General features: G+C 39.1%; 1 protein-coding gene and 1 long non-coding RNA gene across 6 annotated transcripts; one reads left to right on the forward strand and one right to left on the reverse strand.

Annotated features, from left to right (window-relative positions):
• Positions 1-399: 399 nt before the first annotated feature.
• Positions 400-25386, reverse strand: RCBTB1 (RCC1 and BTB domain containing protein 1). Of its 4 annotated transcripts, none has more exons than XM_070732376.1 (13): positions 25209-25386; positions 22184-22372; positions 19310-19460; positions 18067-18233; positions 15911-16069; positions 14032-14139; positions 11374-11516; positions 9263-9453; positions 8117-8243; positions 5898-6049; positions 3432-3562; positions 1170-1313; positions 400-854 (listed from the first exon to the last, which is right to left on the reverse strand). In XM_070732376.1, the coding sequence occupies exons 2-12, from the start codon at positions 22304-22306 to the stop codon at positions 1173-1175; spliced, it is 1593 nt and encodes a 530-aa protein (XP_070588477.1). In that variant the 5' UTR covers positions 22307-22372; positions 25209-25386; the 3' UTR covers positions 400-854; positions 1170-1172. The 4 variants fall into 4 exon arrangements, with proteins under 4 accessions (XP_070588477.1, XP_070588478.1, XP_070588479.1 ...); XM_070732377.1 differs by having other exon boundaries at positions 24991-25308; XM_070732378.1 differs by having other exon boundaries at positions 24646-25217.
• On the forward strand, positions 14425-23348 carry LOC139156576 (uncharacterized). 2 transcript variants are annotated; one of them, XR_011557336.1, is made up of 4 exons: positions 14425-16127; positions 17149-17315; positions 22126-22164; positions 23133-23348. It is a non-coding gene; the product is annotated as an uncharacterized lncRNA (long non-coding RNA). The 2 variants fall into 2 exon arrangements; XR_011557335.1 differs by having other exon boundaries at positions 15605-16127; positions 17085-17315.
• Positions 25387-27624: the final 2238 nt, after the last annotated feature.

Here is a 27624-nt window from a genome sequence, read left to right on the forward strand (position 1 = left end):
GGGTTTTTTTTAATTACTAGGTTTTTTTAATAAAAAAGAAAGGATTTTTTTTCTTTCTTTCTTTCTTTCTTTATTTTTTTATTTATACTTCTATGCCGCCCAGTCCCAAAGGGACTGTCGCTCAGACACTATACTTTTCCACCCACACCAAAAAAAAATTAGAGGGAACATTGGCCAAAAATAGTGTATTTACTTCCGCAGCTTTACTTCGCGGAAATTCAACTTTCGCGGTCGGTCTCAGAACGCATCTCCCGTGAAAATCGGGAAGATTTTCGGGAAGACTTAATAGCTTTTCTCATTTATTCACATTTCAGAAATGCTGCAACAAATAATTAACTTCCCAACTTCATTCTGACTCTTTTTGGTGAAAAAAGGAGTCTATCAAGAATACCACTGTCCTCATATAAAGATGTGCATAATTTTAATAAAGTTTATAACTCACAATAGGCATTAAAAATTTATACATAATCACAAGGCAAAACAGCTTTCCAACAGTCATTTACTTTGAATGATTTAAGTCCACAAAACAGAACAATATGTGATTCTTCTTCAAACATAATATACTTCAAAGGAAATATAAAAACAATAGATGGTTTAGGAAAAACAAGTTGGCTCTTCAACATTTCAAGTTTTTGTATAATTCAGTGTACTTATGGTGCAAATCTGTTACATCCCACTGTCTTCAGCAAGACCTATTCCTAGAAAGATGTATAGAGGAATGCAGCATTTTCCACAAATTCTTCTCAAATGACCGAGTGCAAGTTTCCTTCATATATATACTGAGATGATTATTCCTTTCTCAAAACTCCTTTTATTCCATATAAGATATTTTGCTTCTGGTTGCCATCAGAGTGCTTCAAAAGAACAAGAGGTACCACAATGGGATTACAAAAAAATTAACAATCCATCTTTGTAAAGAACAATCTCTGATATTATTTTGGCTACTTCTGCCCACTCTATCTGATTCTCTCAAGAGTTACTTAAAACAGTAAATAGATCCAACTCTTTGGCGTAACAAAACCCAAGTAAAGTGCTTGCTATTTCATCTGGAATCCCTTTAAGAGTACAGCTGTTAGGCATTGTGGTTTTATACTGCAAGTTATATAATTAATTGTATCTATGGGAAAAAGGTCTGAAAGTGGTGGAGATATAATCCAAAACAAACACACCTCTCAGTTCTTAAAGGCTCCATATGTACTGGCTTTAGCAATGAATTCCTTTAGGAGTGAACCATCCATTTGCCAGAAGGCAGATGTCTGGGTGACTTCAGTCAAATGATTGATACAAAACTTAAAGCAGAATTCTTCTAAATCCTAGATAGAAAACATTTTTTAAAAACTCATTCAAAACAAGTTTTAAATTAAAACATTCAATATTACCAATGCTGAAGAAAGTATTAACAGCATACACAGCATTTATATGATGCATGGTGGCACGAGGAAGGGCCCTCTCTGTTGCTGACCCGGCTCTATGGAATCAACCCCCCCATCCCAGTGTCCATACTACTCCCACCCTAATGGCTTTCCGAAAAGCTTTGAAGACCTGGCTTTGCCGGCAGGCCTTGGGGTCGTGATTACTACCATCTGTCATGGCTAAATTGTGTCGAATGGTATGTATGTGTATGTTTGATTGGTTTATTGTGTTGGGGGTTTTTATAATTGGGATTTTTATTGATTTAGTAATTAACATTTGACTTCTTTTTATTGTATTTTTATACAATGAGTCAAATTGGGATTGGGCGGCATAGAGGTAAAATAAATGAACGAAAGTGCGAACGAACAAATGAATGAATGAATAAATAAATAAATAAATGGGATTGGGTGACAGGATGGATGGATGGATGGATGGATGGATGGATGGATGGATGGATGGATAAATAAATAAATAATGTTCAACGGAGTCATTCTGCCACTTCTTTTAGTCACAATAGAAAAAGGAAATATTCTCATTTTATCTGCTTTATAAATTTTCTCTGTATGTGAAAATAAAATTTGAAATAAATATAAATAGGTATAGTTATCACTTTTTAAGTATTTTATTTCCACGTTATATTAGATTAACTTTGAATTAAACAAGTTCAAGGTGGACTACCTGGATTGAACAAAAACTTACCAACAAACAAGTAACATGTTTGGTATTAAAAACAGAATAAAAATATTATGATGGGACAAATTATTTCACATTCTTAATGCAGCAGAAAAGCCACCCTTTTAATAGATAAATCATCCCTAAAACTTCACATATGTTCTCTCATAATACACTTGGAGCAATTTGCCATAACACTAGAAAGAATTCTTTGGGCAGATGTGTCTGTTCTACTTCCTTCTCTCGTATTTTCACCACTAAAATGCTTATTATTTGATAATGCAGGAAGAGAACTGAGATGGCCTCCAGTGGTGCTTTACTATGTATAACACAAAGGAAAAATGCCTGCACTTTGGCAATGAGATACACATGCATCTCCAGAATCTGTGGAGTAAGCCCTGCAAAAGGTTTGACACTCATGGGAGATGCACAGCATGACTCCAAGGAGCTGAACTGAACTCACATCATTGTCATAAACATAGGACTGCATTCCGCAGAGCCCAAGGCTAAATCCCTTAGTCCCGAATAACGTTATTGCAGCTGAGATAAAGTCCAATTGATCAGAAAGCTCTAGTAATTTAACTAGACGGCAGTGTGAGTGTGAGTCTCATATTAATGCAAACTGATGAAGATATGAATTGCCAACAAATGGATCGTTGTCATTCTAAGGCAATGATGGCGAACCTTTCTCTTCTTGTGTGCCAAAAATGAAAGTGTGCACCCATGCTAGCACACACATGTGCCACCACATAACTCCCCATGCATGCCACACTGCTCATGCATGAATCCCTGTGTGTAACACACCCACCCACTCCTGTTTGGGCCATTTTTCACCCTCAGGCTTCCCTGAAACCTCTGGAGTGTGTAAAATGGCCTAAGTTTGGAAAAATGGACTTCCAATTTGCCCATTGGACCATTTTTGCACTCTGGAGGCTTCAGGTCCTGAAGCCTGGGGAGGGTGAAAACGGCCTTACCCCACTCTCCGGAAGGCCAAAAATCAGCTGACCAGCATGCACATGCGCACTGGAGCTCACATAAGACCATCAGATATGGCACCTCTGCCATAGGTTCACCATCACGATTCTAAAACATTTTGTTACTCATTTCTATCGCCCAAGATGACTCTCCAAATCTGTCTTCATATATGCCACCCAACAACATATCACTCAAACACTCCCAGGTCAGTACTCCAATCCAGTGTAAATGCATACAAACACATGCATGTACCTACTTCTGACTTCCACCTTCCCTCTTAAAGTCACGTCGTGCCCGGCTGTTTCACTGTTTCCTTAGCAATTCCCTAAGGTGCATTGGAGAGGGCAGACTTTAGGGGAAAACTGATTTACCTCTGCATCATAGCGCACCGCTGCAGAGAGCAGTGAGAAAGCATTTTCCACTGTGATTCCTCTTTTGATGAGATGTTGACACAGTTTTTTCAAACGGTTTTCACAGTACGATGTAGCCAAATCCAGAAGCCCTGAAATTAAGATTTCAATTAAATTACATAGAACCTCCTGCACATTGGTCAAAAAGTATAAAAAGTTGCACTGAAAATGTAAAATCTTTACACATTTTAGGAGGCAGAGTTCACCAGAGAAAGGCATATTCAGTCTATTGTCCCCTTTCATTCAGCTCTGCCACTTTAAGGGAAAGTAGACTGAAGAGGTTGATAGGTTCTTTTGATCCCTTCCTGTAACTGCTGCATGCCAGGATGTGAACAGCTGTTTTAACTAATGTACTGTATAAAATCATACAATGTGCAAAAGGTCTCTGAGTTTAATTCCCAGTAAAGGGCCTGAATCCATAGAAGAAACCAGCCATGTTATTGTTCCTGGGGTACAACAAAACCTACCATATTTTCCGGTGCACAAAATGCACCTTTTTCCTCTCTAAAAGAGGCTGATAATTAGGGTGCATCTTATACTCTGATTGTAGCTTTCCCCCCCCCACGAGTAGCTGCTAACATAGAAACATAGGAGATTGACGGCAGAAAAAGACCTCATGATCCATCTAGTCTGCCCTTATACTATTTTCTGTATTTTATCTTAGGATGGATATATGTTTATGCCAGGCATGTTTAAATTCAGTTACTGTGGATTTACCAACCACGTCTGCTGGAAGTATGTTCGAAGGATCTACTACTCTTTCAGTAAAATTATATTTTCTCATGTTGCTTTTGATCTTTCCCCCAACTAACTTCAGATTGTGTCCCCTTGTTCTTATGTTCACTTTTCTATTAAAAACACTTCCCTCCTAACGATCTTTCCAGCTCTTTCATTGTTACTCTCTGCAAAGAATGTTTTTCAAGCCCTAAATATTTGCAGGGGATTTTCCATTGCTCTACTTGTTCAGACTGTTTTTTTCCAGGTGCTAATGATGTTCCCAGTTCTTACTGGGTTGCAAGCTCTTTCATTGTTACTCTTTCAGAAGAATTTTTTAAGCCCTTAACCATGGGATAAAATAATGTGCTGAAGCTGACCAGACTAAGGATGCTAGCCAGATGAATACCTGGTAAGCAGATTCTTTTCCCTATTTTTCTCCGCCAAAACTAAGGTGTGTTTTATATTCTGGTGCATCTTATACTCTGAAAAATACAGTAATATCTAACCAACAAGGTACAGACACAAATTCAGCAAAAACAATGGGGCTTTGGTATCATATATGTATATTCGCTATTTAAAGAGACTGTTAGTTCCCTATCGGAGTGCTGCCATTCTGGAAAACGAGGGAGGCACCATGGGTGGAATGGTTTGCATGCTTTCACTTTTGTTGTAACTGTTTGGGGAATTTAGTGAGGGGGGGGAGGCATGGTCACCTGCACTGATTCCCTCTCTTGTGGTTCCAGCCATATAGTCAAGGAAAACCTCTTTGCACCATCTGGCCTTGGAGTTCTCATAACATAACTGTTTCAAGAGCTTTACTTTCCTTAGAAGGTAGCTGATGCAGTACCTTACAGAGATGCCATTTTTAACCTAACATATTCTACAACCTACCATATTTTTCGGAGTATAAGACACACTGCAGTATAAGATGCACCTAGATTTTAGAGAAGGAAAACAACGGAAAAAGTATTCCGAAGCAAATGGTGTAGTAATATATTATTTAATAAAATACCAGTGTAGCAGAATACGTTTTACAACCATGTACTCTTTTTACAAACTTCAAACCTGACAGCTTTAAGACTTGTGGACTTCAATTCCCAGAATTCCTCCACCAGTCATGCTAGCTCAGGAATGGGAGTTGAAGTCCACAAGTCGTAAACTTGCCAAGTTTGAAGACCTTTGCACCCCTAACACAAGGGTCTTCAAACTTGACAGCTTTAAGATTAGGGCTTCAACTACCAGAATTCCTTTTCTAGTCATGCTAGATGGGATAATTAGAAGGCAAAAACAGTCTCATTTTTGCAAAAAATGGCAATTTTTCACCCATTTTTTCAGAAAAATGGAATGGGAAAGGGTCTGAAAAACCTGCAGGGAGTTCCTGGATGCTGGCAAAATCGGCCTTGTTTTTCTGAAAAATGGCTATATTTGGTGTATAAGACACACTGACATTTCCACTCTCTTGGTGGGGGAAGGTGCGTCTTATACTCTAAAAAATATGGTAGGTTGATTTGTTTGACCATTCTTTCCCCATCAGTTCACCACAGAACAGAACTGCAATCTGAACAGGCATGATAGACAGTCGAGGCACCAAGATCTATTAACATTTATGGTAAGATGACATCATTTCCCTCTCCCACTGAAAAATGCAAACAAAAATTATCGCGTTTCCTTAATTGCCCAATATAATTTTGCCAAAATTTCCACTATTACCTATAGCATCTTCAGGGGGCAAGTCAATATTGTCAGTGTACAGGTACTCAAGAAAAGCACGATACACTGGATAGGAAAACTGATCTACATCTATCACTTCCTTCTCATCTTCATTCCAGTAGGACTGGAACATAGTACGGAAGTGCTCACATCTGGAAGAAAAAACCACAGTAAAGCCTTTTTCAAATGTTGCACATTACAGCAAGAACAGAAGAAATATAAGCAGCACATGGCTCCTTCAAAATGGTCCACTTTCATTCCTCAGCAGCATTTTGGCCATTGTGAACAATCCTAGGATTCGTTTGTTAGTCTAAAGTCCAACCTGTTATCCCTCCAGTGTTAACTTTAGTAGCCAGGATCCCTAACTTCAATCATGCCAAGTTGTAGTTCCAACATTTTCAGAAAATATTAGGTTATGGAAAGATGAACTGTTTTATAAGATAGGTAGTCTCTGACAAGGCAATTTGTTTTAACAATGCTAAAAAAAAGTATCTCACAAAAAGATGTTCTCACACGTGTGACCATTTGACTGTAGTACCCCCATAGTCAAATTCAGGCATTTGGCAACTGGCACATATTTATGATAGTTGCAGCATCCTGATGTCATCTGATCACCATTTACGATCTTCCTTGGGACATCTGACTAGCAAAGTTTCCAGGCACAATTCAAATTGTTGGTAATGACCTATAAAGCCCTATATGGCATCGGACCAGAATACCTCCAGGATCGCCTTCTGCCACACGAAACCCAGTGGCCAATCAGGTCCCACAGAGTTGGCCTTCTCCGGGTCCTGTCAAGTAAACAATGCCGTTTGGCGGGACCCAGGGGAAGAGCCTTCTCTGTGGCGGCCCCAGCCCTCTGGAATCAACTCCCCCCAGAGATTCGAATTGCCCCTACTCTTCCCGCCTTCCGCAAGATGTTGAAGACCTATCTATGTCACCAGGCATGGGGGGAATAACTATCTATTCCCCCACCACCACCTTTTTTCCTGATTGTAATACATGAGAATGGTGTGATTGTGCAGTAACGATTGTTTTTAATATTTATGGGTTTTAAATTTTGTTTTTTATCTAATATAGGATTTGTACTCTGTGTATTGTATTGTTGTTGGTGTGAGCCACCCCAAGTCTTCAGATAGGGGCGGCATACAAAGCTAATAAATCTTAAATCTTAATCTTAAAGTCAATGGGGAAATCCAGATTCACTTAACAACCAATGATTCACTTAATGACTGTAGTGATTTTTTTAACAATCATTGCAAAAAGTCACAAAATTGGATGTGACTTAACAATACTGCTTAAAAATGGAAGTTGGGTTGCAACTCTGATTGTAAATTGAGGACTACCTATGTGCCACAAAATTAGTGTTAGCATCTTTTAGACTAAAACTAGTAGCTTAAATTTTAAAAATGTCTTTTTTCCTGTGGAATCTGAAGTTTTCTGAGTTTGGTCATTACAGTCATTTCATTACCCAACTAGTTAACATCATCAGTGCAATTGACTGTGGGATTTGTTCTTTGTTTATATACTGTACTGTACTGTAGTTTTCCTTGTCAGTTTTGATGGGGTCATGGTTTTCTCCCTAGTAGTTCCCTGATTAGGATATTGTTTTTGGACTGTAGAGGATGTGTTTTTCACTTATTGTTGTCTCTTCTGAATAGTGTATAAATATGGTTTATTTTTATTTCTCTTTTGATGGCTGAATTAGTCTGAATGCCAAGCTTCCAAAAATTCCTTAGTGTTTTTGGTTTAGCTTGGTCTATCTTTAACCTTTTTCCTACATACTGACTTTTCAATCAGCTTAAATTTTGATTTTTATGAATATTAATTTGGATCAGTTATTCAGTACTAAAAACTCACATATCTTTTAAAAATACTAGTTTAATCATATTCACAACAGACAGTTAGGATCCTGATTCTTCCTAATAGCTATTTTCACATGAGTAATTAAAACTGTATTTTATATCTAGTATCCCACAAAAACTGTAGTCTCAAAATGAAAGATTACCCAATGCTTTTAATTTTAATCAAATTTAAAGTATCTATTGAAGTATAAATCTATTCTTAATCTTATTTTATTTCAACAACTATAACATATTAAGCAATTAAAAAGGATGTAAAATGGGAAGTTCATTAAAGAAGCAAAATAAAATACAGTATCTAAATTAGTATGATTTAGGCATTTGCTAACCATCTGGATGATTAGTTACAAACATTACCTGATTTTTAAAACAGCTTTATGTACATAAATGAATTTTCCATCTACTCTAAACTTTAGATCTGATGTTTCAGGACTATCAAATTCTCTCTTCAGAGACTCTGTCACTGTTAAAAATTCCTCATGCTCTGTAAAAACAATTATAACACCAAAAGAACACAGAGTCAATTCATGCCAGAATTCAACAGTTTTACACACTAATTTTTTTGTTAGCTTTACAAGAGCATTCCTGTACTGTATCCAGTAAAGGCAAAGGTGATCAGTGATCCAAAACTGTACATAGTACAGCTTTCATCAACACACTATTTCATTTAAACTTCTACAAGACAAGAAATATATCATTCTTGTAAAAAAAATGTGTTCAATAAATCATAACATTATAAGTCATGATGGCTTATAGCAGGGGTGAAATTCAGCAGGTTCTGACAAGTTCTGGAGAACTGGTACCGGACATTTTGAGTAGTTCGGAGAACTGGCAAATACCACCTCTGGCTGGCCCAAAGTGGGGTGGAATAGAGATTCTGCAATATCCTTTCCCTTGCAGTGGGGTGGGAATGGAGATTTTGCAGAATCCTTCCCCTACCACACCCACCAAGCCATGCCCACAGAACCAGTAGGGATCAATTTTTGAATTTCACCCCTGGCTTGTAGGTCTACCCCACATCTGTCCACGAACTCTCAAAATGGTTCTGGGAGTTGAGCTTTGTGTAGGAAAGGTGCTATTCAAAGCCAAAACCATAAGTATTAATATTACTTTTATTGTAAGATCACAGCCTTTTTCAAGTTTGAAAGTCCTTCCCTTCTTCCCAGCCTTTATATACTGGAGAAGGGAAGGTCAATTCTTTCTTAAACTTCATTCTTGGTTAAGGCTCAGTTTTGTTTAAACCCTCTTCTGTCTAGGCCAGGGGTCTCCAACCTTGACAACTTTAAGCCTGGCAGACTTCAACTCCCAGAATTCCTCATCTGGCTGCCGAATTATGGGAGTTGAAATCCACCAGGCTTAAAGTTGTCAAGGTTGGAGACCTCTGATCTAAGACTATAACTCTCCTTTTCTCTCAAGGTTATTGTCACCGCCTATTACAGGCCTCTCTTACACAACCATCCATGAGTATGAGAAATTTTCACATTAAGTGAAACTAGTTCTCACCTACTGAGAGGAGACGCCACATCACAGCAGGAGTGGAAAAGCAAGCAAACACATCATCTGTGCAGGAAAAGTGGGTAACATGGGGCAGGACCACCGACTGCCCCCGACACTGACCCCACATGTACACTAAGCCACTCTGTGTTTTGGCAGCAGATGTGTGAGTAGAATGGCAAGCAGCAATTTCAACAAACCTACACAAGGATAAAAGCAGAACACAAGTATTCAGCGCCAGAGATGTCACATTTGCCCTGTTGTTCCTATGCTAGCCAAGCATGTGGTGGCTGATTATGCTTTCACTATCCAAAACTCAATCTAGACCCTTAAAGATTAGGTACCTCCTACACTTACTGAGTAAAGAAAATTAAGATAAAGAGGAGATAAAATAAAAGCAGAATAGAATAGAATATGTAACTGATCTGTGAGTTCTTGTAGACAGGAATGTACAATTCTGTGTCCAGTTCTGGTCATGATACAAAAAAGATGCAGAGACCCTAGAAAGTATGCAAAGAAGAGCAACAAAGATAATAGGGGGCATGGAGGCTAAATTAAGGAAGAGTTAAGGGAATTACGTAGGTATGTTTAGTCTAACAAACAGAAGGCTTAGGGGTGACATGATAGCTGCCTTCCAATACTTGAGGGGCTGTCATGCAATGGGGAGGTGTTTCAACTTATTTCCCAAAGCAGCTGATAAAAAGCAATGGGTGGAAGCTCATTAAGAGAGATCCAACCTCAAAGTAACAAGAAACCTCCTGACAGTGAGAACAGTTTGCCTGCCTGATGTTGTGGATGCTTCATCATTTTTCAAGGGAAGTTAGGACATCCCTTTGAGCAAAGGGTTGAGCTAGAAGACCTACAAGGTCCTTTACAACCTTTTGATTCTTTTTTGTGAAGAACTCAGTTAAGGACCTGCCTCTCCTTTGCCATCTCAACCTTTTCCGCGTCTGATTCAGATAAAACGTTTTTTCCTATGTGCGTATGCTAATGTTTGCTCTTACAAACAACCCATAAGCAGAAATTAATTTCCCCATCCAGCTGTCTGCCACTGGTGGCTGACTGTAAGTACTGTGGCCCCATATAACTTTGGGCACGTATGATATAAAATAAACAACTAAAGGAGCTCCACTTCATTGCACTCATCTTTGATCTTTATCTTTTATTGTTCCGATGGAAATTATTTGACTGTTGCTAGTTTCCTGGGATCACCCAAGAATCACAAGGCAGCTAATAAATAATTTTAGAGATGAGAAACTGTTTCTCAGGGGGCAACTTTTTCTTGCAAGAAAGACAGAAGCTGGTGAGAGAGATTTGAGGAGTGGAAAATGATGTCTGGTGATTCTAGGCACTCTGAAGGGTTGAAGGGTCTTGAAAGACTCTTGAACTATCTTTGGGTGCCATCCAGAGAAGACGGGGCGTTAGCTGCAAGGGAGAGACAGCCCTGGGGCAAAGGAAATCGTGTGCTGGCAGCCCAAGAGAAAATGCCTGCTGACATAATATCTCAACTCTATGGAGAAAGTGGGGGTGTAGGGGGAAAAATTAATTGCATTATTTGCATAGAAGCTTTTTTTTTTAGATATATGGGCACAATTAATAAATCATTGCACATTCCTATTTAGAGAAGCAGAGAAAGGAGGAAGGTGTGGTGGAAGATAGGTACCATGCATTAACTGCCTTAACAGAATACTGCATACATTATTTCATAGGTTTGAAAAGAAAATGAAGAAACTTGCCTTTTTGTATTACATATTGGATTGTTCCCCCTGAACCAATAGTGGTTTCCTGCCAGTATGGCTAACTGCACACAGCTTTGTGGCTCTGGCGCGCAAGCATGGTTCGAGCAAAATTTTGTGCGAAAACAAAAAAACCTCACTGAAACACATGCGCAAGAATTTGCTACTTGCAGGAAGCAAAATTTCGCTCGAACCCACACTTGTGCACCAGAGCCACGGAGCTGCACGCAATTAGCCATACCAGCAGGAACCCACCACTGCCCTGAACCTAAAATGCTCATTACCAAAATGGATGCACGAATCTGTTTTCCAGAGCCATGAATTGGAGGTAGCTGATTGAACCCTATTCCCAGCTCACCAAGCATTGGCTGCCGTGGCATTTACCTCTCCTTTTCCATCATGATTTGCACTGGGCTGAGATGGTTGCTTTTGTTTCCAGTCCCCAACTGCCCATAAGTGTTTGCTCCCCAGGCATACAGTAAACCCTCATCTGTTAGTGCTAGCGTGTGTGCATAGCCACAGACAATCTGCAAATAAGTTTGTAAAGAAGACAGGAGTTAGTACACATACCACTCCAGGAGAGCAGTGAAAGCAGTTTATCACTGAGGCATAATGCAAGCTTCATGCTTGATATGCTGGAAGAGAAACCCTTGTAGGAGGCATAACAGCTTCAGTTATTATTAACAGTTTTATTCCAATATTTTGGTATCAGTTGGGTAGTCTCTAAAAACTGATTGGTAATTCTTCAATCTCAAATCTATACCCATTAGGCCTGTGCACACTTCCACAATTATTAGGGGACAAACAATGACCATCTCTAGCAAACATAGCATCTTTCTGCTCTTCGTGAAATAAGATCAGTCTTTTCTAGGATCCCACATGGGACTGAAAAAGAATAATGATGGTTTATGAGTTCATTTTAATGGTGGATTCCCTTAGGTAGCAGCTTCCTTTTATAATCTCCAAGTCTGGAAAATGTGGGCTGCTTTAATAAAGAGCAGAGATGAGGTGTTCACAGGAGGTCTGAAGCACTTACAGGTAGTCCTTGATTTAGAACCACAGCTAAACCATAGTTCAAAGTTATAACAAATTGAAAAAAGTTAATCTGTCCATGAACTTACGACAACTGCACTACCCTTGCAGTCATATATTTGCATTTTGAGTGCTTGGCAGCTGGCTTGCATTTATAGCTGCTTGCAACATCCTGCAGTCATGTGATCACATTTTGCGGCATTTTTGTTGTTTTCTAGCACAGCAGTGGAAGTGATGTGGCGGTGTCTAGAGGCTGTTAGCGTTTGGATTGGTGTTAACAGGTTCAAGTTCAACCCCGACAAGATGGAGTGGCTGTGGGTTTTGCCTCCCAAGGACAATCCCATCTGTCCATCCATTACTCAGGGGGGGGGGGAGAGATTCTGACCCTCTCAGAGAAGGTCCACAACTTGGGTGTCCTCCTTGACCCACAGCTGAGTTTAGAACACCATTTTGTCAGCTATGGCGAAGGGGACATTTGCCCAGTTTGGCCTGGTGCACCAGGTTGCGGCCTTATTTGGACAGGGAGTCTCTACTCACAGTCACTCATGTCATTATCACCTCAAGGTTCAACTACTGCAATGCTCTCTACATGGAGCTACCTTTGGAGAAGGTTCGGAGACTGCAAGTAGTGCAAAATGCCTTCCGAGATATGCCCATGTCTCTACAGCACTCCATGAGCTGCACTGGCTGCCGATTAGTCTCCGAATACAATTCAAAGTGTTGGTTATGACCTCTAAAGCCCTGCATGGCATCGGACCACATTACTTACGGGACCATCATCTGCCTCACGTATCCCAGCGGCTGGCCAGGTCGCACAGAGTCGGCCTTCTCCAGGTCCCATCAGCCAGATAATGTTGTTTGGTGGGAGCTAGGGGAAGAGCCTTCTCTGTGATGGCTCCAGCCCTTTGGAATGAACTACCTGCAGATATTCGCACTGCCCTCACTCTCTCCGCCTTCTGCAAGGTTTTAAAAACCCACCCATTGAGTTTTAATATCTAGCCCTAGCTAATGACTGAATGTATGGTGTATGACGGGATGAATGGGATTGATTAAATTTTAAGTACTGGGGGTTTTAGAGTGTATTTTAATTTAGATTTCTTACATGTTTTGTATTAACCTTTGTTGTGAAGTGCCCTGAGAAGGGTGGCATAGAAATCTAATAAGTAAATAAGTAAACAAAGAAAGAAAGAAATGCGACACTGGATAAGCTAGATTCAAACGTATCACTATGTGATGCAGTAACTCCTTTAACATTGTACAAACAGTTATACAATTGAGTCTGGCCATATGGTAACTCAACTTACAATGGCAATGACTCACGACCAGAGTTCCTGGCTCATCTGTAGTTGTAAGTCAAGGACTATCTGTACTCTTAATTGTTCCTGCTAGTGCCTGCTATTACTGAAGCCAAGACAATCAAACATGCTGAAAAAGCTGAAACGCAAATATTCAAGTATGTGTACACTGAATGCCTTTACCATAGCTCTGACTTTGCACTTGAGGTACTACATGTTGTATATTATGCAAATTCCAAATGGCTTGTGTCAGGCAAGAACACAACCAATCTATGGTATCCCTACCTCTGGTGCCTCTCAGGCGTTGTCCACAAATGGCATATTTAAGCTGTAAAAATCCATCAGAGCTATCTATAATGTATTGAAGAGATTGCTAATAGAGTGTGAAGGGCAAAAGATAAAGGCCAAGGGACTAAACTGATTTGGCCACACCTGATTTTGCTCAAGCTTTCAGGAAACATTTCATGTCATTTGCTCTAATTATCCCAATGTCATTCTCCAGGAACATCTAATAATGCAGCTGTCTGCACGACTTAAAGACAAAACGTTCAATGTGCATAACTTTCTATCCACTTATTAAAACATCAGAATTAGAAGATATTAGTGGGGAGGAGGTTACACATCCTTTATCTCATTAACAATGAACCTTTCCAGGATTAGAGACAATTTCACAATAATCATTCAAGTAACAGAAAACACAGATTTCTATACTCACCTCCATTACACACACCCCTTGAAGTGCTGCCACTCGGCATGGAGTTAACTGATTGCCATTATTTCCCAGACCAAGTTGTCCATTGCCATTGTAACCCCAGCCATAGACCTGGGGTGAGGAGGAGGTTAATTAACCACATACTTTATTTCTACCAAAGAGCTCCTGTTCTGAGAGAACAGAAGTGCTAAACTAGCAGAAGTTTAAAAGCTTTGAAATAGAATGCACTGAAATAAACCTTATTTTAAAACAAAGTCTTCTACTGTTTCCTTTCTCATTTCCTAAGTTTGTAAATATACTTTATTATTTCAGAGGAGAAATCATAACTTTATATTAAGGTGGTGGTGTTTTTTTTCCAGAAATAGAAAATGTTTTCCATAGTTTACAGATTATTTTGGGGGGGTGTAGAAGTCTGGATTTCCTATGAAACCAAAGGATTGGATCAATGCTACACTCTATTGTGGAAGATAAAGTAAGTAGGTATAATAGTATAATCCACACCTATGCTTATAAAATGTTATTGTACTTCAGATGTGACTGCACTTTTTATACAATCACCCGTTTTTGAATGTTTTATCTGTATCACCACTAGTAACAATTAAGATAGAGATTAGCATGAACTCCCTAGTAGTTCAACACCTGCAGAGGGGAGGATGACATTAGTCGAGACAATATTTCAGTTAAGATACCTGGAAAGAACAGTAACTGCTATTGACAAGGAATGTCATTGGGCTGCCTCTAGGTGTTGTATTCTAGTGACAATATCTGACATTGTCTTACTTAGTAAATCAGCTGCCAAGGTTATGACCTAGGAAGATGTTATGCAGCTGGCATCCAGTTCCAGGCAGCTTGTCCCCTACCATTCTGGAAGTTTCTGACAAACTGAAGGAACACAAACGGGTCTACTTCCTTCTCATATGTAACTCTCTAGTTTATTCTAGTAAAAACTATTGTCGTACACACAAGTTTGAGCTTTTTGACACTGAATCCTGTATCCGGTACCAACATTCCTTAAATGGATATTGAAATAAGCAAGGCCTGTACTACTTGGAATCTTTGGATAATAAAACTATAAAGAATGATAAGAGATGTAAATCAAAGGGTTTCACAGACTGAAGACTAGCCGTCTTTTCCAAGGTATTACCGAGGCTGCAAAATTTCAGAGAAGTTCTCTGAATTGCTCAAATTTACTTCTGAATCTATCTTAATTGGACAAAAAGATAATTCTTCCTTTGAATTAAGCCAGTCTCCAGAAGAACAAGAGCTTTTCTGGAAAGAAGGTTTGTCTTCATTCTGCAGCACCTTACCTCATCTCCCCACACCATGCATTTCTATTTTATTTTTGGGTTCATTTCAAATGTACACCTTCTCATACAATTGTCTGAAATTCAAGGCTTTGAGATAGACTTTCTCACTGAACAGAGGTAGATACCTGATGCTTTAAAACTTCTCATAATTTTTGAAGCAATCCTTTGTATTTCATTTGCAAAAATATTGTTTGTTAACTGTTTTTCCCAATTTAATTTGAAATTTTTGCAAGATTTGGCTAATTTATAAAATCTGTACTAGTTCATATGCTTCAGATATATATGTTTTAAATGCAAGGGAGGAAAATTGATTGAAAATTTACCAATATATGCCATTTTCACTACCACTATAAAATCCTACAGAATTATCTTCAGAAACAGGCTCTAGTCACTGAAGAAAACATCCTTGTGCAAAAAAGTAAAATGTAATCTTTACCTGCAGAACAAGTAAATGAGGTTTTTAAAACATCCCAATAACTAGATATTTTTGTTATACGTTTTCCATGAAATACTTATACAGGAACACATCTGTTTGCAGTATCAGAGGTAAACGTGGAAGGCCACCAGATGCTTACCTCCCCATTATCCATGACCACAACAGAAGAAGTTTGACCGCAGGCAATGCTGACTGCTACCTTAGCCTGTAAACAATTGGAGACTCTGCGAGGAGTTGGCTGGTTTGCAGTGGATCCTGACCCGACTTGTCCACAGTTGTTATAGCCCCAGGCGTATACCTTTAACAAAGTATAAAGAAGTAGAGACACCAAGGAACCATACCATGAACCTTACTAGGTGAGCAGAAACATTTTCTCAAAGCATATACAGTATTAACAGTGCAGGTACCAAAGTAACTTGTTTTAGAAGCCATAGACAAGTAGCATGGCCATTTATGATATACTTCAAAGTACTGATGTGATTGTTAACAACACAAAGCCATCGATATAAGAGTCTCTTCTAACACATTTGGCTAATGAAAGAGAGTGCATTTTACCTTGTAGCATCCAGGCAAACCTTCAGTTAGAAAGTGAATATTTTTCTGCAAGAAACTACAGTAGGGACCCAGTCAAGGGGTATCCCATTTGGAATCAATGCCTAGTACTTTTTTCACAAAGACAGACACAGGTTAAATACAGTTTTCCAATTTAAATGTAATGGTCATAGAGGTGGGTTCTGGTTTTCTTCATTGCCAGTTCGCTCAGTGACGCGCCATGCGGGCACACATGCACAAAAGCAAAAAACAAGATGCCAGCCCGTGACACTGTCAAGAGAGCCAGTTCAGGGGCATGGCAGACCTGGGTCGCTGCTGGTTCTAGAAACCCAGGCCGCCAAGTTACTATAGAACTGGTCTGAACCAGGAGGAATCCACCTCTGAATGTTCAGCCCTGAATGAAGGAATGGCCCAGATTCACTGGATAAAGGAAAATAAAGCCATCAGCTTTTAATTGTTTGCCTTCTTCGAAGACTGCATTTTCTCTAATAGAGGATTCACTAGTAGAGGATAGACCACACAGTCTTTCTCCTCTGATTTTCCCTGACTTCTTTTCATTCTAAAGTAGGGCCCATGCATTAGAGGTGGGTTGCCTTCTATCCACCAAGTCTTTTTCTGCATTTCTCAAAAGAAAAAAAATCACATAGAAATGAAGGGGGGAAAAGAGAACTGTATTCTACCCTAAAGAAAGCCCCAATGATGCTTATGACAACAGAAGGACTCTCTCTCTCTCTCTCTTCTTCCTAATTCTTCCTCTTAAGAAAAAAAAGTATGACAGTGCAAGCTTGTGTGGTCATTGTTAAGTGGCCCAATTTCCATTACTAGAGGAGGAGGAAGAATGAAGAATGCTACACCACTGTGATGCAGAAGGAAGGAAGGAAGGAAGGAAGGAAGGAAGGAAGGAAGGAAGGAAGGAAGGAAGGAAGGAAGGAAGGAAGGAAGGAAGGTCAACTCAGAACAAACAGACTTCAACTCATGGACAATGATAAAAGGTAAGCTAGAAACAGGATCTACATATCAAAAATTATCTCCTTGGTGAAGGTTATAGCACTTTCATACTAGGCAATTTTCAAAGGTTTATATTTGATGCCTTCAAAACTAAATGTAAATTTTCAAGACTTGAAATGGAACATTGTCACCTTCATGCAAAATAAACTCTAGTACCTGTCAGATATGAAATTAAATAGGCTCAGTCTCACAGATGCCTCCAAATGTTATCCCACAGTCAGACACTTTCCTTAAACATAAAGGAGTCAAATTTCAAATTTGCACCTTTTTTTCTGAAACTGGTTCTCTTCTTACTAAAACAGGTATGGTATATCTATAAAATTTGACTCTATCCAGCTGAAAAATTTAGAAATTTCAGCAGATATAATTTCCCAAGCAAAGGAGAAATTCAAACATCATTATTCCAAGTTTTACTTTCGAATCAGAAAGCCTCCTACTAGGTCAATAGCCCATTCAACCTTTATTTTTATACATGAAATCTTGTTTTTTATTGTTGCTACTGAATATTTTACAAAATATTTAAAAAACATGAAATAAGATTGCCAAGAGTAACTTATTTCCTCTATAAAGATAAGAACTTTTCTTGTTGACATAAAATCTGAAATGTTTCACTAAGAAAACACAGGTGCTAGTATCAATTCCTTTTCCTCAAGGACAATTTTCAAACAGTTACCAAACAAAAGCACATTCTTAACAGCAAAAACCAGAATAGCTAATTAGAAAAGCAGAACTTACATCTCCATCAGATGATAATGCAAGAGAATGGTGGGAACCACAAGCTACTTCGGTTACTTTCTTAGTGAGCAAATTAGTAGAAATATGAATAGGCGTCACACCCTGGTTTGTTGTCCCATTCCCAAGCTGACTATATCCATTATGACCCCAGGCATAAACTTCACCATCTACCCAAGAATAAACAAAGTAACAACCATGAAACAGGCAATTAGGCAACATTTGTACCCCTAGTAAGACAAAACAAGGTTACTGCATTTTAATAAGCACTGTCATTATGCTTGGTCACATCAAGTCAGTTGGGTAGATTGGGTTTGGCTTTTTTTATCTACTTATATTTATTATTATGGTCATTTCTCTAATGATTTGTTTTATGGGATGATAAGGCCATGGTACTGAAGAACTTGAATGAATTGGTATTACTTGACTGGGAAAAGGTTAAACAACAATTAGCTAAATTTAAATGCATACATTCTTTCTGTAGTGTGTAGAATGTAAATGAGTAGTATACTCTTCATCTTTAAAGCTTATCACATACATTTATCCATGTTAAGCATTAGTTATTTTAACTGAGGAACTTCACTATGCAAAGATCTGACCCTGTTCAGAAATTTATAATGCTGGGGAAAATGGAAAAAAAGAAGAAAGAGGATGACCAGCAGCAAGATGGATGCTTACAACAATGGGTGCATGGTTGGGAGATCTAGAACTAGGTGGGGGACAAATTGTCTTGCTGAAAATCTATCTATTGATTGAAAAGACTACACAGAAACTTGATGGGATATAGTTTATCGATCAACTAAAATGAGCATGTGATCCAGCATGATTGCAAACTAAACTGCCAACAGGTTTTAAACATGCATTTAATTTATTTTTAAAAACCTAACTTCTAAATACTTGTTGACCAGGGGTGGGTTGCTTATCTTTTTCTACCAGTGCACTGTATGCACATCGCTATGCAGGTGAATATTCAATTTGTCTCCAGTGGAGATATAGTTATGCCACCACCACCCTATAACCCCCAGTCACTGAGAGAAACTCACAAAAAAAGATGCAGCCCATGGCTGCAAAAGATTTGTCCAGCTTAGTTGAGGGGAAGGAAAGTGTCAAATGCAATTCACCAAGATGGAAGGCCCCACTGACAGAAGCAGACTTCCTCACTACAACCATTTTTGCATGCTCCAATTCACTAAGAGTCACATGCTTAGATTTGTGCCTCTAATACTAATCAGAAAAAGTTTCCCACCTTCTGTACTAAGGATCACATGTGGCCCACTTCCATAGCTAAGACTGCAGATCCTCTTTCCGCATAAGCTTTCAAGTTTTTGGGGTACAATAGAACTCTGATTATCTCCAGTTCCCAGACAATTACTGCAGTTTAGTCCAAATACAAAAACCTGGGGAGAAAAGCAAAACCAATGAGCTGACATGGATATGTTCATTTATGGAACATTTAAAAAAATAATCTAAATTGACTTTGCAGTGTAAAACAGATTTGCAATGAAACAGATTCATAATAACTATGGAATAAGGGACGGATAGAAGTTAAATCAGGTTTTAGAGTCTACACCCCATTTCAAATTCAGACAGGCTATTTGAAAGTGTCTTGGGTGTGAAACAGTTTCAAGTTGAAAATGTTTCCAAATGACCAAATTGATTTCTCTGAGTTTATGCTGAACTAGTTTGTTTTGTAGCTGATGTATTGTTACTTTGCCATGTGAAAACACAGAATAGCTATTTTTGTACAAAGTAGCAAAGTAGCTCCCTATAGCATAGTTTGAAGTACTTTCTTACTCTGTAGTGTCTCACAACAATTGGATAATTATTTATTTTAAGATAACTGTTATTTATTTCAACTTGCAGAAAGTTAGTTTCTGGCTGCTTTCAGATTTGAAACCAGTCAGATCTTGTAAAGTTTCCGTTAATATATGGAGGAGTTACCAAAATATATTCTATCAAACACCTGATGTAAATAATAACAATCCCCATATAGGCATTTCCATCTGTTAGAGGACAGACATATGTCTATGTGATTTGTACTCTATCATGTAAAGCAACTTGCTCTTGTTAGGCGTAGGTGACCTTGGAGAAACAATGCAACATCCTTCAAGTCCAAAAAAGAAAGAGAAAGCTTGAAAAGAAAGTTAAGCTGACAGTCTTAATTCCTTTAGGTATAAGAGGAAGGGAAAAGTAAACACAATCAGGCTTTTCAAGATTCCATTGCCACTGCCTATCTCAACATTGATCCCTCTTGAGCAGTCCCTTTCCTGATTTGGCCACCTTAAAGAGCTGGGTGGTGGACAATCAAGATGTGCAATATGAAGGTTTGGCCACAATAATATCCAAACTTGCTCTCAAATAAATAAGATGTTAAAAATGCAATCTTTAATGTGATAGAGGAAATACTTTTTCTATTAATAAAACAATAATATTTAAGTGTATTGAATTATATCTAAATAAAACTAAGATACTTTTTTGTTCCACTCCTTTTCATATGCAATCCCTAGTCTATCATTCAAAATTTAAAGATGCCTTTCAGCACTTTCGCATAGTTTTGGACTGGGGTTTTCTCTTTCTCTCATTTTCCTTTCCCTTTCCTTCTTTTCTTCGTCTACCAAGCCAATCATTTTCTAGTGCTTTTTAATTCTTCCACTGCCTCCCTGAAGAGACTCTAGCTTCCTTCCTCCATGCATGCATACTTTTTAATGTGCTCTGAGTCACCCTCCCTTGTTCAAAGCCTATCTTCCTCTAGACCTCCTGTCTGCTTCAAACTTTATGGATGCCTGGAATCAAGCTGATTCGAACAAGCTACTTCTCTCCCATCCCTCTTCTAAATGTCACACAAGCCAAGCATTAAACTAGGGGTTTTAAAGTTGCCAAGTTTGAAGACCTCTGCTTAAACAGAGGCCCACAAGTTAAATCCACTGACATTAGTGGTCCCTCATTAGTTTTCTAGGGGACCATCAACACGTCAAGATTTTTGCAGTAAGCAACTCAACTTCAAGTGTCTTTTAATCCCATTCCAGAACACAGCAGTTTCATCCTGCTAGATTTGTGCTGAATGGAAAGGGAGAAAATCAAGTCTTTCATGAGAAATTCTTGAATATCCCATTGGTCAGAGATAGAAGCCATCAGATTAATTTATCTAATGTTAATGTATTGGACCATTTGCAGATCCAAGACACTGAACCTCTATACAAGTAAATTAAACAGGAAATCCAAAAGTAAAAATCACAGAGCAGCCTTTCCAACCCCAATTTCCTCCTGATATGTCTCAGTTCAGAACTTCCTAAAAATAATAATAATGCAGAAATGGAGATGTGCAGCAATAAGAGTAACAATCTGGACTGGGCTTCATGGGATGAATTCATTGCACTGATTGCTCCATTCAGATTCAGAATGGATTTGTGTTATCTATATCCTGATGAAGCCATCCATAGAGATAGGAGCATAGGACAGTCTTCTGTGGGGGGGAAGGGTTTTGTTTGGGGGTTACAAAATATATGTTCTATAATTGTATATAGGATACTTGAAAGCGAATTGAAGTAAAGTAGGAAGTGAGTCATACTTAGGCTACCTATTTTATAAAATCTTGATTTCTGAGGCAAAAGAAGCAATCTATATTTGCTCAGTGGAAAGTTTGTCTTTGCTTAGTTTTATTTTTCAGTGGTTTACAAATATTAATTTTAGCTGTAACGAAGAAACTGCAATATTCATCTTCCTTAAATTCTGAGATTTTTATTATTATTATTATTATTATTATTATTATTATTATTATTATTATTATTATTATTATTATTATTTATTAGATTTGTATGCCACCCTTCTCCAAAAACTCAGGGCAGCTCACAGAATATAGAAACGAAGCATACAAAACGAATTTAATACATTAAAAAAATATAGCTAAAACCCCTTTATATTATTCAATCAGACAATCCAATAACACCATGCATCACATTTATTGGTCAAGGGGGGCAGGATTTATGTTTTAAATACTTATGAATTGTACAGGTATGGTATTGCAATCTAAAAACAAAAGTTTATTTTTATATCACCCACTAGCTATCCAATGTTACAGACCAAGAAAGTGAACACACCTATGTAAGTACTATCATCTTACCTCATCACTGTGGGTGATATATATAGCTTCATTGGCAGATGTTCCAAATACACATGCTTGTCGAATAGTTGCCATTTTTTGAGGTGAAAGCAATGTAAATATAGGCCACTTCCCGACCTCCATTATAACTTTGGTGGAGTTATTAATATGTTATTTCGTCTTTTATTTAAAATGGTCTGAGAGTATTCTCTGGAAAAAAAGAGAATCCATTCTTACACAAGTATGAATAAAGTCCATTTCTATGGTGGGGTCTTTCATTGGTGTCATGATGATCTTAGGGCTGCCCCAAATGTTATTAGACAGATGGTCCAAAGAATCAGGGGAAAATAATTAAAATTAATGTGTCAATAACTTTACTGTCCATTTATACAAGACGTAAAAATGAAAACTGGAAATTCAAGGAATCATTTTTTTTTAATTTGGAAGGAAAAGGATTGTTTCTTAAGGAAATTGAAGATTCAAAATGTGCAACATCAAGTTATACAAAATGTGATCTATGGTATTAAATATCTAAACAATAAATCTAAGTTGCAGCTCATAAGAGAGACACAAAGATCTCTTGGAAATTGCTGGCCACTTTCTACCCAATGTTGGGCTCTTATTTCTTTTTTTTGCTCAAAAGTAAAATCTCACTAAAGGCTTTTGCCTACATTTTGCATTAACTGATGCAATATGCTTGTGATTACAGTATAGGTACACAAATTCACAAATGTAACTGTCAACTAATAATCAATATCTATGACTCTAAATCCATCCTTGTCTGATGGGAAAAATGTATTCACTAGAGAAAATAAGTGCATGTGGTAGAATAGTGCATGAAACTCACTCTCAGGCAAAAAGTCTGAAACAAGAGCCAACTTTTGATTCTATTTGGGTAAATATATGAACTGTATCCTCTACCCTGATTCTGACTTGGCACCTTCCTTGTGTTTAACTTCATCTCCTGAAGCATTTAGATCTAGACTAGAAGACAAACAGCCACACACCCTCACCCTGCCTTGCCGGAAGTTCATTGAAGACTGCTCACAGAAGGAAACCAATTATAACTGGGAATTTTGCCAGGACAAAGTGTTGTAATGCCACGTAGGACACCTTAATGAATTTGTCAAACAGCACACTTGTATATGTGTGATTACAAGTACAGTAATACAAATTAGGACATTCATTTTGATAAGTAGTATACATGTTTATTTTGCCCGACTCTGCAAAAAATGTCATGGATTTTTTTCACGGCGCCAAGATTTTTAACAAAAACAATTTGTGTTATACTCTTTTCCCCAACTTACAGCATCACCCTTCTGTAATACTACAAGAACCTATTATTAACAATGCCCCTCTCACAGAGAAAGCACCCATGCAGTGCCCTTAATATTCATCTTGAACTAATTTATCCCCACTCTGTCAATTTATTTTGAGCTTAATTTTGTTCCTTACATTTGCTGCATGTATGTAATTATCTGAAAAAAGAGCAAGGTTGCTCATAATCACAGGAAAACAGGAACTCGTAACTATCAATGCATCATCCTTACTTACAGCTTCTTGGTATCAGCATTTTTTCAAGCTACATTCTAAAAAGTGTTACAGTCCTAGATAAATTTATTTATTTACTTATTTGTTTTTTAATGCCACCCTTCTCCTTAGACTCAGGGCAGCTTACAACATGTTAGCCATAGCACTTAAATCTCTAACACTATTGAATTTTCCAACATTTTAAGTGCTAGTATAATTCACAATGAACCCATTTCAAAAGCATTAAAGAACAAAATATATACAATATGAATATTAAAAAAGAAACTAGACGTAACAGAAATAGAAGGCAACACTACAGATGTTTCTGAATGGCACAGTCAGAAATAATTTCTCAGCACAAATATTGTGAAGAATAACATTAATAAAACGGATCAGCATATTAAACAACTGAGCCCCTGGTGAAAGGTTAAGTCTCATTTAATTATTTGAAGAGATCAAGTAGTAGACGCTCCCAATTCAGGATGCCCAAACATATCAGGGCTTCCACAACAAACCTGGCAGGAGTGTTTTTCCCCCTTCAGAAAGTTACTGTACTACGTATAAACAAGCAAGGCTTGTGCTTAGAAGATGAGAAGTGTATTTCTCATTCAGTAACTCACACAAGTCCCAGGATATTTTGCTCGGTTATAAAGGAAAGCAAGTCCCGGAAACCTGCGATTAAAAACAAATATATATCCTTTCCTAGATTTCCGAGCAAGCTATTGACCACGATACTCTCTTTTCTCAGTCGGGAGAGATTCCCGGACCTTCTACTCCCTCGTAAAGTCAACCCATGGGGAAGAAAGGCCCTCCATTCGCGGTTCGTGGCTTCTGGGCAGCTGCGTTGCCAATGTTGGCTTTTTAAACCCAGATCTGAGTTCTCCAATGTCCGTCTGGGTTTCTAGGGGGGGGGGGGGGTTTGTTGAAAACTTTGAAAATTGTTCTATACTTACATTATGTTGCATGTAAATAGATAATAGTGATTGAATTCAACATTGGTTGGTTGTGGAGGCTTAATCTGGATCTTTGGTGTAAGAACCTGGGTTTCTTGGAGAACCCAGGTTCTCGATCTAGCTATTTTTTGTCCGCAACCCCAGCTGGTGACCGTGTGCCGGACCTCCCCCCTTCTCCAGCCCTCCACGAAGACTGCAGCCAACCCGGAAGAGACCGAGGCGTGGGCTCTTTAGTGCCCCAACTGCAGCCAAGCCACCCTCCCCTCCTCCCTTTCCCCTGGCTACGCAAGAGCCGGGCGCTCCCATTAGTCCTCCGCCAGTGAGAGAGGAGAAAAAGAGACCAACCGGGGTCCTTCTGCACAGAAACGGGCGCAGGGGCCGGTCCTTCTCCAACCACCCCCGCTTCCCCGACCGCTTGCAGGCAAGAAAACCGTCGGGAGCAGCTCAGCGCAGGGCGGTCCAATGGCAAGAAGCGGCTTCGCGCGGCTTGCAGGGAAGAAGGTGGCGCCCCTTGGAAACCAGGAGCCGAGCCCCGCCCGGTCGACCCTCCCGCCTCTCCCTACCTGGTGTGCGGGCTTTGCAAAAGAGTTGCCCCGGGGATGGCAGGAAGCGGAGCGGCGAATGGACCGACTCGCCACGAGCGCATGCGCCGCGGGCAATGCGGAAGATTTATAATAGCTGGCCTCTTTTCTTCTTGCGCGTCTTTCGGCGTTGCGCTCTTCTGATTCGCTCGGGTGCAGCAGCGTGCCCTCCGTCCCCGGTCCTTATGTTACTCTCTGACTAGTATCAGATATATTTAAACATTGTTATATCTGTTTTCGTAGATTTTCACGGGTAGAGGTATGAAGGTCTTGGCATATTCGGGTTTCTTCCCGTGTAAGTTTCAGAGATTCCAGGAATGTCTGAAACCTACATGGGAAGAAACCCGAATATGCCAAGACCTTCATTGTTATATCTCTGTATACCACCAATACGTACTTGGCAAAACAAATAAATAAATAAAAAAAATTTTTTTAAAAGACATGCATACTGTACATATACATATTAACAGAGTAGGAAGGGACCTTGCAGGTCATCTAGTCTAACCCCTGTCCAAGCAGGAGGCCCTACCTAGGACGAGGAAGAAGCGGCTATTTTTGTGCTTTTAGTGTTCCTGCTCCCCACCTTTTTTAAGCAAAGCGGGTTGTCTTTACTAGCACTACTATTAACACACACACACACCACCACCACCACCACCACCACCACTACTACTACTACTAAATCTGGACTGCAATGTTGTGGACAGCGCCATCTCCCCCCCCCCCCCCCCCATGAAACTTGTTATTTCTTTACAATATTGTCATCTAGCAGTTGCCTGGAACTTTGCAGCCCAGATCTGGTAGCACTCTTGCTCCTCCATCCCTACTCCGCCTTGGCTTTCTCGGGAGAGAAATCATTGGGGGGGGGGTTGCCTTTACTACACACTACTACTAACACACACACTACTAATACTACTAAATCTGAATGGCAATATTGCGTTGCAGCCCAGATCTTGCAGCTCTCCACCTTGGCTTTCCCAGGAGAGAAATCTTTTTTTGGGGGGGGGGGGGGGCACTGCCTGCAGAGAAGCAACAGCCGTGCTTGAATCGTTCGCCTTTTCAGCTATTTCTAACGCAGTGATTTTCAACCTTTCTTGAGCCGCGGCACATTTTTTACATTTACGAAACCCTGGGGCACATTGAGCGGGTGTGTGTGTGTGTGTGCTAAAAAAAGTTTGGACAAAAAAATTCTCTCTCTCTCCCTTCCTTTTGCTCTATTTCTCTCTCCCTCTTTCTTTCTCCCTTCATCTTTCTTTCTCTCTCTCTCCATCCCTCTTTCTTTTTCTTCCTTCCTTCCTCTCTTTTCTGCTCCCTTTCTCTCTCCCTCCCTACCTCCCTCTATGTTTCTCTCTCTCTCCTTCCCTCCCTCTCTTTCTCTCTCTTGCTTTGTTTCTCTTGCTCTCTCTCTTTCTCTCTTTCTTTCTTTTTCTTGTTCTCTTTCTCTCTTGCTTTCTTTCTCTCTCTTGCTCTCTCTTTCATTCTCTCTTGCTTTCTTTTTCTTGTTCTCTTTCTCTCTTGCTTTCTTTCTCTCTTGTTCTCTTTCTCTCTCGCTCGCTCTTTCTATTGCTTTCTCTCTCTCTCTTGCTTTCTTTCTCTCTTTCTCTCTTCCTTTCTTTCTCTCTCTGAGCTTCGCGGCACACCTGACCATGTCTCGCGGCACACTAGTGTGCCACGGCACACTGGTTGAAAAACACTGTTCTAACGGATAGAACTCATTTTAGAGAAAAAGACTACCTTAAGTTTGCTACAATGTACTGAAAAAAACTAGTTGTTTACATCATGGCTTGTTGAATAAACCACACTTGATTGGCTTATGTAGGGTAGTAGATTTAAAAAGTTGTCCTGAATAAGCATATTCTACCCACTCTTTCATTTCCTAGAAGAGCATCATACTAATATTTCACAGGGGGCTGTATTTTAATTGTAAGGCATACCCATAGATTGAAATGGAAAGAAACAGGTTTTTGTTAGCCCATTAATAACAGCATTGTTGTTAAGAGAAAGTAGGCCCTGAACTTTGAACATCTGGAAGCAACTAGGTAAAACCTACCTATCTCCACTGGCTGCTCACTCACTTAGTCACCTTCACCCTCTGGATTTTCCTTTCGTTTGAAGATGGTGGGGATATATTTTCAATGGTTGGTGTACTAATAAAACATTTTTAAGGCTTGCTTGATATCACCTTGAAAACTTTCTGGCTGTTTCTTCCCCCAGTTTCTTCAAATTACAGTGATTAATTTTGTTTCTGCCTCTATGTATCTCTATATCTATTTGATATTTGCAATAGGGTCTTTTCACAGCCACACAACATGTTTGTATTTTACTAGGCATATTAAAAACAACAGTTGAAGTTTTAGAACTTATTTTATTGCTATTTTATTACAGAAATATCATGTCTATA

This window comes from Erythrolamprus reginae, chromosome 1, assembly GCF_031021105.1.
Source record: "Erythrolamprus reginae isolate rEryReg1 chromosome 1, rEryReg1.hap1, whole genome shotgun sequence".
In the NCBI taxonomy this organism is placed as follows: domain Eukaryota; kingdom Metazoa; phylum Chordata; class Lepidosauria; order Squamata; family Dipsadidae; genus Erythrolamprus; species Erythrolamprus reginae.